Genomic DNA, 12,092 nt, shown 5'->3' on the forward strand with positions numbered 1-12,092 from the left:
ATATGTAAAGATTTTAATCTACTTAATAAAGAAAAGAATAACTATAAAAAAAATTTCAAACTTATCCATCAAACAAGTAAAAGAAGCATTGATATAATACTCTTTAAATGTGAATATATGAATTTGTAGAAGGTTCTTTTAATATTTTATTTTTCTAATTATTTAAATATTTTTTATTTCATAATAAAAGTATTTGAATGTCGTTCATCAATTTAATAAAAATTATTAAATTATAAACAAACCACATGAACCACCAAATAATTTTTCCTATAAGAAAATTTAATTGTTTTTTTTAGAAAGATGACAAGCGCCGGAACCCAGGGACGAACACGTGGAGGAGCCACGCTTGACACTCGAGGCGAACACTCTACACAAGGGATCCGAGAACAACCTACGCAAGGGATCCAATGCCAATAAACCAAATGGTCGTTGGCAAGAAAATTTAATTGTGTGCAAATAAAATAGTTTCATTATCATTTCCACAAATATTTTGATTACAAATGAATTTTTTTTTAAATATAACATGTAATTCTTCTATAATACAAATTTGTCATAAAAAAGGTGTTGTTTTATATCCATATATAATAAAAAAAGTCGGTTAATTAAGCAAATAAGCATAACAAGCATTATTTTTTTTCCCTTTGTTTTTCTCAAGGAAATTTCTATGTAGGTGATCTTCAATGCAACCCTAACCCTAACCCTAACCCTAAGACTAACCCTAACCATGGTTAATCTGTTTGATTATTCTAGAAAGGCCTGGAATTCATGGCGGCAAGAAAGCAAATTGAATAAAAAGTGTGTGTGTGTGAGAGAGAAAGAAGATGTAGACTGGCCAACACGGTTAGCTTGGCGAGCACCCGACGAATGTGGGGCTTTAAATCTAATACCTCTTCCTTTTTTGTCTTTGATTACAAGGAAATCATATATATATATATATATATATATATCTCTCTCTATCACTCTCTATATATCCCATCCAACAACGACCCTTTCTCTTTCGGATATATTTTGCATTTACAAATTTACCCTTTTCTAAGTTTAGTATCATATATGGTTCTTTTAGCCTTACATATATATATATAAACACGCCGCATCCTTTATCAAAATTCGTAGAATTCAATTCTACGTATGTTTATATTTTAGTTGTTGGATTATGTATGTTTGTATTTTAGTTGTTGGATTATAAATCTCATCTCATAAATAGTACATGTGCACAGTATTAAATCTAAGTATCATGATACAATAATACAGTAATATATATAATATAATAAATAGTGCAAAGTGAAATGTTAATATCCGATGATTATAATATCAAATTATTTATTCTTTATGTAAATATATAATCATGTATTTTTTATGTTATAGTTTTTGTACTAATTTATGTGCGTACTATGAGCTGTTAAAAAGAAAATGAGGAGGCTTTGGTGCTTTGGTTTTTTTGTAAGTGGTGCATATGAAAATAAATCTTGGTTTTTATGTTTTTGGTCTTGATCAAAAGACCAATGAAGAAGTCTAGCATTGTAAACTTATGACTGACGTCAGGATCATTGTCTATGTTAACGTGATTTGATCACATATGGCAATTGGGTTCATAGCTTGCATTGTTTGCTCTCTAGACAAGAACAGAGCTTACATCATTCCCAAAAAGTTGTTTGTTTTATTTGAATTAAAAATCATTCTATTAGTGTAATGTGATCTTTTATAAATCATCAAGTGGTCAAGAATACTAAATTTTCATAAATCCAATGATTGACACAAAAGTAAATTTCAATGTGTTGTAACATTATTATTAATTTTTTTTAAAGGGTGGATAAATTATTTGTATTAAATTAAAAAAAAAAGACATACAAGGATTACATCAAAAGAATAATTACAAAAAAAATAATGACAAAAAAATACAAAAATAAAATCCATAAAAAATAGGTTAAATTCGTTTAAAACTAAAGTCTTAAAATAAAATTGAAAAAAAAACTCTAGTCTGTGTTTTGATTTTATAATAAAATTTGAAAAAAAAAAGAGACTCTAGTCTGTCTTGATCGGAACCTCTTTGATGGTGCCACCGAATTTGATTGTGTTAGTCTGAGATCATATGAATTCCAAACTATGTCAAAAATGTTGTAGTATTATTACATAACCAAAAACATTCACAAAATTAAATAAATAAAACCTCAAAAATGTTTTCCAATAAAAAAAGGACAGACAAGTAATTTCAGTGGAGAAATCCCAAAATGCCCCGGAAAACAGTAAACAATGGCCCTATAAATAACAAGCCCCGGAAACCCAAAGCATTTCAACCTCTCTTTCTAGAAACCCGTCAAACGAGACCAAACGAGCCGCGGGATCTAACGGTCGGGATTTGTGCATCTCGACGTCTAGCCCAATGAACGGTCGAGATAGCCGCAGCGATCACCACCGGAAAATCCAGCCATCGCCGGATCACTTCGAGTTCAGCTCCCACGGCGCCACTGCGCCGGAGATGTGCTGCGCCGACGAGATCTTCGCTCGTGGCCGGATGATCCCGTCGAACCCTACGCCGCCAGCGCTCAGGAGGAACCACAGCAACGCGACGGCGGTTTCCCGGGAACGTCACCGGCGATCGGAGTCAGTGGATGGGATAGATCGGTTTCGTCGCCGAGATTACTGGCAGCTGAGGCGCGCGGCTTCAGACTCGTCTCCAGTGGTGGCGAGGGCGGTGAAGCCGAAGCCGAAGTGGTACTGGTTCTTGTTTGGCTCGGTGAGGATGCCGGAGCCGGCGATGGAGATAAGTGAGATCAGGAGTAGGATACGGCGGCGAGGAGGGGTGCAGGCGGGGGAGTTGGAAGGGAGCCGGTGGGCGCCGTGGAAGCTGATCCGGTCTCTGAGCTGCAAGGGAGTTGAGAGCGCAGCCGCGATGGCGCCGGAGCCGATGCCGCTGGTAAGCCATGGGTTGATTTGACGGAGATACCCCTTGGGGTGAGTTATGGGTTGGTGCAGCTTTCTCGTTGTCGGGTTTGGTTTGGTGCACAGAATGCCCCTGGTGGGGGATGTTTGAGTGGGGACAGATTGGGAATAAATTGAGGTCACGGAGAGCCCGGGTGAGGTGGGAAGTGTGATTTGTATTTATTGGAGCCTTGTTAGCCATGTCCATTTTAGGAATATATTTGTAGATTGGAGGAATTGTTTTATTTTGGGTTATTATTATTATTATTATTTTTTGCAGTAACTTTCATTTTCAGTTTATATATATTTATAATTATTTCTCATTTCTTTGGGATGAAATACGTGAAACTTTAATGAAGCTTTCAATCACAAGGATATGGTTGATAGCCCGTGACTTCATTCAATTCATGGAAAGTTTATAAAAAGATGGTGTAATTCTTAGCAATTTTGTTCATACAAAGTTTGATCTAATTCTCGTTACTTCTATTCAAACAATATTACAATAAATTTCATGAGGAGTTTGAATAGACTTAATAAGTGATCAGTGGATTATTAGTTTAATACAACAGTCAACCACCTCTCTCTTGTGGACATAGCACCGTTGTCATCAGATTTTCCACAAAAACATATGAAGTTCAAATTGGGAAATAAATGCAACATGATCTAACAAAGGCAACAAAATAAAAATCAAACCAAAAATGTCAAAAAGTTTGAAGAAATCAGTGCATTTTAATGTAATATATTTCTAAAATAAAAGGGTACGATGCTCATAAATGCTAGTAACCATCACCGCAGATAAAAGTCGTCACTACTAAGTTGATGAAAATTTTAAAGAGAAGAATCAGGTCCTGCTCTCCAGCAGTATACTAATTTGATTTAAAAAAAAAAAATCTAAAAAATAACACCTGCTTACAAGTTATATAAGGACGTAAATTTATCTGATTTCGCCAGGAAAAAAAAAAAAATCTTTGTCAATGAAGTACTACCTCCTGAGAAACCTCCAAGTTTTAACAAATAGGGCGCTAATTATTTTTGCACAAGGAGCACTTCACCGCTGAACTGGTAACAAAACTGCTTTGAGTTTGTAAGGAGTAAAACCGAGTATAAAGAAACAAACCTCAAAGTTATACAGGCCCAGCCTAGTAACTCTGAAGATTCCTAGCATTTAGATAAAGCCTGAAGTGCGTTGTGATATCAATAGGATCCAATGTTATGCCTCAAATTATGATGCATGCATTACATCCTTGGCAGCAAATCTGATCACTGGCCATCATATGTTCTTCCCCATAATATTCTTTACTAGATCCAAGATGCGGAAGTAATCATAAAAGAGAGAAGATTGTTTACCCTCAAGTCCAATTCGGGAGAGACGGTTGCTGCCTGCTAGATTGTTGCATGGGCTCCCACCAATTACAAGATCAAAACCGCCAAATGAGTTAATCATCTGCGCAAGTTTATCACCATTAAGCTGTTGCACATCTGGCAGTTCAATCAAGTTCCCTGTTTGATCAGTCTGCTCCCACCAGGCACGAATTATGTTTCTATTAATTTCTGATAATTCAACAGAAACGACATTCTTCAAATGAATTCCGAGCCTATGAAGAGCAACTTCAGCTCCACCGATACCAGAGAATAAGGAGAGCACGTTAATCCCATTTGGAAACATGTTTTTGAGGACAGAGAGATGGTAGGCGACTGTGTCCACCTGAAATGAATTCCCCAAGGACTTGTATCTGTCTGTCCTGCTAATGCCACCACCTCTAGTGTGATTCTTAGGGAAACCCAACAACATTTCTATTTCATCTGGCTCCAATGGAGCAACCTTGTGCAATCCTACCCAGACCAAGTTCCACTTCTTGCATTCATTGATCACATACTGCCGGACTCTCTCAGGAGGTGGATCACCTGATTTAACAAGTGTGCTTCTAATCCTCTCTGTGTTTTTAGCACTTGAGATACTAGTCTGTAGACAATTCAGTTGAGTCCTAGGATCCCAAGCAGGCCACCATTTTTCAGTCATTGGCAACGCTTCCTTGATGGTTCGAGGCTGGAGTGGAAGAAGAGGGAATCTGTTCTGAATGGGGAGGTTGTGAATGTAGCCTCTTTTTCTGTTAGCAGCGCAAAAATACTTGGAATCAACGAACTCCGGTTCTATGTCATAAAGGAAGCGAGACATTGTATCCCAGACTCCCTTGGGAGTCAAGGCCACATTTTCATAGTAGAAGTATGGTGGGCCAATGGCCGCTTCTGGAAGCTTACGGTGCGCTAGCTGAGTCTTTTGATTTGGAACACTAAAACCAATCATAGGCATTGGAATTTTCAGCAATGAGGAAAATCCTTCATCGTTCACTTCGGACTGTCGAGAACATAACTTTTTGATTTTGTGGCCATGGACCGGTCTATTCAGCCGCTGGTTTTCTAACAAATTTCTTTTCTTTTTGATCGAGGACCCGTTAATGAAACTAGACCTTGGCTGCTCAAAGGAAAATTACCAAATGAATATGAGTCAAATTAATTAAATATACGGGTTTTGTGTTTAATCAAACTAAAGATGGAGATATCACCACAACCGGAGCTGAGGTATTCCGTCCCTCTATGTCCACACTCTCTGCTGCCAGTTGCGCAGCATGGATGGAATCAGCTAATTCCAAAACAGAGGCAGTTGAGCCTGTTTTAAAATGGATTTAAAAAGGGTCATGTAAATGAGTCAAGATCGAAACAAGGAGCTGCACGCATGAGGATCCACACAAGCACAATCTTAAATGCTACAACAAAGAATTCAGAAACATGCAGGCTTGAAGAAATAATTTCCGTTTCTGAAACTCATCCTGATGATCAGGAGATTCAATTGAAGAATTTGAAACTTTTTTTTTTTTTTTTATCTTTTTGACATTGTGACAAGCCACTACCTTCACACATATCTCACTTATACACACTGTGAAAGAAAATCAGAAATTAAAAAAAAAATTAAAAATTGAAACTTTTGACTAAATGCAGCTTATTATTCTTAAAATTAATTTACAGAGTACATTTATCCCTGTAAAAATGCATTCTCCCATAAAACATATAATTGTAATTCAACCAAAAAGGTAATTCGACTGGTAATATATAAAATTCTGACAGTAAATCTTATAGACCAGTCAGCTTTCATGGTAAGTTTCTCGCATGTAGCTTTAGAGGTAGGTTCATGGTGCATAGGTTGTCCTTATGGGTCAAATGCTACAAATACTAAGTCTAGCCTGGGCCAAGGTGCACTGCAGCTGGACTTAAAGTTTTTTTTTTTAAATATTATTTTATGTTTTTATTAAATCACTTTATTTGGCCTGGCAAGAATCACTCTGCTATGAATAATGAAATGCCATGTTATGGATGGACGGAACAGAGCTCTGAGGAGAGACAAAGCAAGAATCACTCTCGTATGAATAATGAAATGCCATGTTATGATTCAAAAGACGAGCTTAAATTTTTTCCTACAAAACAAGGCAGGAATAAGAGGGAACAAGCTAAACTAATTAACAATGAGCCAGAAGCAAACATAATACCACAACGATCAATTGCGGATGACGCCTCATCCAGCGGAAAACCCATCTCCACTAGCATTGACAATTTCATGTCCTTATCAGAGGACTTTTCGGTGCATCCCTGAACAGGCCCAACATAAAAGTAAAAGAAGTCAAACTTCACGTAAGCTGATGGAATAGCAACAATCAACAATGATATAACAAGGGCAAGGCTAAACAATGGTGTTATACGTTTCATCATGTATTTGAAAGTTGGAAAATAACCCAAAAACATGCATTAATGCCACAACATTTCTTCTTTCAAACACATCAGGTTGACAACTCTTCCTGTGTAAAGCAACTGAAACAAATCGTCGAGAAAGTTCAAGGCAATCGTCCTATGCACAAGCATATGAGAACAGTAATAAACTGTGGCAAGATCTAGAATTTCATATTGACGACAAAGCAATAAAAGTAGTGATGCTATATTTGTAAGTTCCAGTACTTTCATAAAGCCAGTTAAAGTAAATCACCTCATCTTCAAAGTTGCTCATATCTGAGTCATCATCCTCCAAAACGTCCTCTTCACCTTCTAGGGAACAATCTAAGGGTGATTGTTCACTGTTCAAAGAAGATTTTTCAATTGCCTTCAAGGTGAAAATGTCAATTAACGTTAATTCCTGGTAAGCAATCAAGACCATATAAAAAGTACGGGAACTCTCTACCAAAGTCTCAATATATAGGAAAAACACAAATATAATAAATGTTATTGGAATAACAAATAGGTTTAAAAAAATTGACCTTTAAATGATTTCTATAAGGCTAGTATAATATCTACTTGAAGACCTGAACTTTAATGGTCTTGAGCAGATCATTTACAAATAACTCAATGCTCACCTAATCAATAAGTGGCCTCTAATTTGTTTATAATGCTATATGCCGCGTCCTCAAATTAACACTTATGGAAGTCACATATATGATTTCTAAATTTGCCAAAAACTGCATTCTTTGCAATGCAAGATGCATGGCGAATCATGGATGACTTTCCTCATTTTTGTCAGAAGCCTGTTGTTTCTCATTCTAACCATATAAGCACACACCACAAGTTTGAGCCAAAAAGACATGCACCACTAATTGCATATTCACCATGACACAAGGAGTGAAGTACAACCACACCAATAAAGCCCAAATACAAATCATATTATTAAACCAAAAAAAGAAAAAAACTTAATTAGGAAAGATGTAAAAATGTAATTTCATCAGGACGGATACACTGATGAAGCGAGGTCCAAATTACACTCTTGATTTATTTATTCATGCTCTTTCTCTGTTTCTTTACAGGAATGTCAATCTTTCCAAGTTCAACATGTCATTATTTTTTTTTATAAATATGGCCAAACTACAAAATCATCAAATTTTGAGTTGAAAGGAAAATAAAATACCAACCCTTGTTGTTGGGCGGTGATTCAGGCATTATACTCTTAAATTAATTTTAACTCAGTTCTCTTTTTTCTCAGTAAAAATTTAATTATGTCCTGCGCCAAAGAAGGAATGAATATTTGGGTGCAACAACATTCTATTATCAGAAATTCATTTCACAACCAATGAGCATAAAATTAGCACCCAGGTGTAAGAAAAACAACTTTTTTTAATAGTAACTTTTCCAAATGAAGAAAAAAATTTATAGCTCTATTAAACAAATCCAATAAATAACCAACACTCACCGCATATGTAAGCAGAGTTTCCAATATAACTTCCGGTTGTCCTTCTCCTGCAAACAGAAGAACAAGGAACAGTACATCAAATTGATTTCATTAGAAACATGGGTAAATCATACAGCTATTTATCAAAATGGACCAAAAAATAAAAAAAAAAGGAAGAAAAACAGACCATTGTCTTTTATTGCCTTGGCCACCGTGTCTTCTGAGAACCCCATTCCCACAAAATGCAATAACAAACTACTCCGAGAAGAACCAGCCTCAACAAACTTGAAAATAAAACAAATTTCGCATTCAAAAACCAAAGGAATTAATCCAACAATCACTTACAAATAAAATTCTAAACATTTTGATTTGTCTTGATTCCAGTCCAAGATAAACACTTGATACCTCCTGTGAAGGGACTGAGACTGAAATCGGCGGTGCAGAAGAGCCTTCCTGGTTATTACCTTTGCTCATCTCCTCTTCCTCATCGGAGGTATCCCATTCAAAACGCTCATCTTCTTCACTATCAGTCATCCAATCCTAACCAAAACAAACCCGATTATACAAACAAGAAGCTAGGTAAAAAGGAAAATGCTGAAAAGATCAACACCAGAGCAAAAATCACCATTTCTCTCCAAACCCTCAAGAAACGAAATAAAGAAAAGACTCGAGGAAACAAGGATATATATCCGTCCTAAGATTAACAGAGGACCAAAGGGCGGAACCAAAATCCAAACTCCTCCTCCTGCTAGTGATGCTCTCCCGTCGAGGGATCGGAAACTAGGGTTAGGGTTTTGGTTGTTTGGAGAGAGAGCTCTGAGAAGTCTGAAAATCGCGGGATGGGAAACGAGGAAGAAGGGAAGGGAAGGGAAAACTGGAAGAACGGCGAGCTTGCATCGAAATTAATCTGATCTCAAGGCAGATCGGACGGCGAGGATGATAGATTCTATGATACGAGAAATGAAAGGCATAAATAGCGTGATCATGGTACACTGCCGCTCTAACAGACTCGTGGTCTGCTTTGACACGTGGAATGGCTCGCCCATGCAATTGCTCCGAGATTTGAGTTGTACTAATTCATTAATCATGATTTGTAGTGTTGATGACGAGCTGAGTATTTTGTTTGGCTCAAGCCCATCTTATTATTATTATTATTATTATTATTATTATTATTATTATTATTATTATTATTTTCTCAATTTAAATTTTTTATTGACCCATAATGTACACATCTTACGAACAACTCCATCGCTTACTGGCACCATGTTTTTTGTTTAGAGTATTTACTGGTAGGGGTGGACATGGGTCGAGTGAGTCGAGTCCCGACGTGCTAGACTCAAATATACAACCCATATATTCGATTTGGTGGGGCTAGTGTTGAGTCAGTGTTTTGATCCAAACCCGACCCGATTTGATTATCGTTAGGGCCCAGGGCTGACCCGACCCGACCCAAAAAAATAATTAATTTTTTTATGAAATAATTGAAATAACTAAATAAAACTACTACTACAACCCCTAAAATTTTTTCAAACATTTAAAAAAAATACAACATAAGTATTATAAATGTTTACTCTTTTTCAAGTCTATTACTTATTATATGTATATAATTATATATTATAAATAATATATGATATATATATTATTTATTTATTCGATCGGGTCGGGTCAAAATTCATCGATCCCAAACCCAGTCGAAACTAATCGAGTAAAACATTTGAGCCCAGGGCTTTTTAGGGCCAACTTTCTAAACTTCGAGTCCCATGTATTTTTTTAAATTTGGGTTCGGGCCAGCCTATGGGTCGCCCCGCCCATGTCCACCCCTATTTACTGGCACCATGTCTTTTGTTTAGAGCATTCATTTTGGGGAGGATTCGAGGTAAAGTCATTGGTATTTATGAAATTTACTCCACATGCAAATCTCTAACTACTCTATAACGAGGGGGCATTTCTTGCTTATTTATAAAAACAAAAAAAAAAATTATACACACCTCTTTAGTTCACTAAAAAAATTAAACAAATCACTTTAGTCCATTTTTTTTTAAAAAAAATTAGAGTTAGAGGTTATTAGATTTTATTTCTCCCTCCATCTACTCGTCTATCACAAATCCATGTTCCAATTTATTTATTATTTTTTTACGTCAACAAAGCATTTGTTTTTTTTTTCTCTAAAATTCTTTGATTCCACATTTAATTCTCTATATTCCATTGTAGCAATATCATCCATTGTAAATCTATATTCCAGTTTATTTGTCATTTTTTAACATCATCAATTATTTATTACTTTCTGGTCCTTTTTAGTTATTCATTTTCACTAACTCACATGGATTAACAAAGTAGGTTAAAGTTAGTTGAAAATCTATAATTTATTAAAAAAAATATATTTACTTTCCAAGTTTATCCTTATTTAAAATATGATTTAATAAAATATATAGCTTGTATGATTTATTGGAAGTTATAGAATTTACATTAAATATAAAAGGTAAATTTTAAAAAAATAATGTTTAATACTTCATAAATTTAATTAAATAAAAATGACAAAAAAAATCTAAAATGAGACCAACAAAAAAGATCGTAAGGAATATTTATTTTCTGAAATTACTCTTTTGACCCCACATTCAATTATGATATTGGTTGTAGCAATAAATGAACGAGATAATTTTGGAAGTTCACATGAGAGTCAAATGCCTTAATCGCTAAGTCATGCCATATGAGTTTCTTCGTCCATTTCCAATCAACTACTTTTCATTCGATTTTTAAATATTAAGGTTGTCATTAAAGGGGTGTTTGGATCATGGATTGAATGCTTAGGAATGTGAATCCTATTCCTAAGCCTTTGTTTGATAATCAGGATAGACATAGGTTACCCCCATGCATGGGCAAAGGATTGCTCTTTGGAGAGGCATCCTATTCCACCCAAAAATAAAGAAAAGTATTCCTAAGCCATAAAATTACTATTATACCCCTAATAGGTTATTTTCTATTAATTAAATGTATTAAATAATTTAAATAATATAATTACATGTTTACATATTTAATTTTAATTATTAAATAATTCAATTAAATTATTTTGAGAAATTAAAATTAAAATAAATAAATAAAATTAACTTAATTAAATGTATTTCATGATATTAACTAATTTTATAATTATATAATAGTTAAATAAACTATTAACATTAATTATATAATTATAATATATTGAAATATGTATTTATATTATAAAAAATTAATAATAAATAATGTTAAATATATATTATTAAACATAATCCATTATCTTATATAATATCATACCAGTATTGATATAATTTTACTACATCCTACATTTTTATTTTTCTATTCTCAATCCTATTCCCTCAAACCAAACACATTATCTCCATTCCCCTTATTCAAATTCTCATTCTCTCTATTCTCATTCCTATTCTGCATTCCAAATGGGTCCTAAGTTTTAAAAGTTTTAAAAATTATGAAAAAACATTTTTATCTTTATTAGAGTTATTTACTACCGTCCCATTAATGCATGAATATCTCTTTAAACAAGAAGAAGGACAAAATCGAAAAACAAGATAATTAATATTTATAGAAATTTTATAAGTGACAAATAATTTTAAAAAAAAGTTTTTAAATGGTTTTCTAATAAAGTTGTGGTTTATTACTTTTATATATTATGACAGTTAATATGAATGTAGGAAGTATAATATATCTTATTTAGTTACGTTTCCAAAATTTTCAATTATATATGTGTAAAATATTTTTAATATTTTAATATATAAGATATTATGACAATATGTAACGGCGTGAACACAGGTTTTATTGCTTGGTGTGGGACCTTGTTTATATGGGAATTTGGGTTCATTGGCTTTGACCTATCTCTGGCAGTCGGTTTGTGCTGGGGCAGTTCCAATGCATGTGACTCTTGTTATATTTTCTTTCATGGTGTAATATCTAAATTGCTACCTCTACTTTTCTCTCTTTT

At 34.4% G+C, this 12,092-nt stretch overlaps 2 protein-coding genes across 4 annotated transcripts; one reads left to right on the forward strand and one right to left on the reverse strand.

Annotated features, from left to right (window-relative positions):
- The first annotated feature begins 2,281 nt into the window (after positions 1-2,281).
- Positions 2,282-3,206, forward strand: LOC120279385. Its single transcript, XM_039286317.1, has one exon. The coding sequence runs from the start codon at positions 2,381-2,383 to the stop codon at positions 2,933-2,935; it is 555 nt and encodes a 184-aa protein (XP_039142251.1). The 5' UTR covers positions 2,282-2,380; the 3' UTR covers positions 2,936-3,206.
- Positions 3,207-3,715: 509 nt separating this feature from the next.
- LOC120279416 (DNA (cytosine-5)-methyltransferase DRM2-like) lies at positions 3,716-8,962 on the reverse strand. Of its 3 annotated transcripts, none has more exons than XM_039286348.1 (8): positions 8,748-8,962; positions 8,528-8,662; positions 8,310-8,406; positions 8,144-8,190; positions 6,953-7,066; positions 6,462-6,561; positions 5,490-5,587; positions 3,716-5,392 (listed from the first exon to the last, which is right to left on the reverse strand). In XM_039286348.1, exons 1-8 carry the CDS (start codon positions 8,748-8,750, stop codon positions 4,190-4,192), a joined length of 1,797 nt encoding a protein of 598 aa, XP_039142282.1. In that variant the 5' UTR covers positions 8,751-8,962; the 3' UTR covers positions 3,716-4,189. The 3 variants fall into 3 exon arrangements, with proteins under 3 accessions (XP_039142282.1, XP_039142281.1, XP_039142280.1); XM_039286347.1 differs by having other exon boundaries at positions 5,487-5,587; XM_039286346.1 differs by having other exon boundaries at positions 5,484-5,587.
- Positions 8,963-12,092: the final 3,130 nt, after the last annotated feature.

This window comes from Dioscorea cayenensis, chromosome 16, assembly GCF_009730915.1.
Source record: "Dioscorea cayenensis subsp. rotundata cultivar TDr96_F1 chromosome 16, TDr96_F1_v2_PseudoChromosome.rev07_lg8_w22 25.fasta, whole genome shotgun sequence".
Lineage (NCBI taxonomy): Eukaryota > Viridiplantae > Streptophyta > Magnoliopsida > Dioscoreales > Dioscoreaceae > Dioscorea > Dioscorea cayenensis.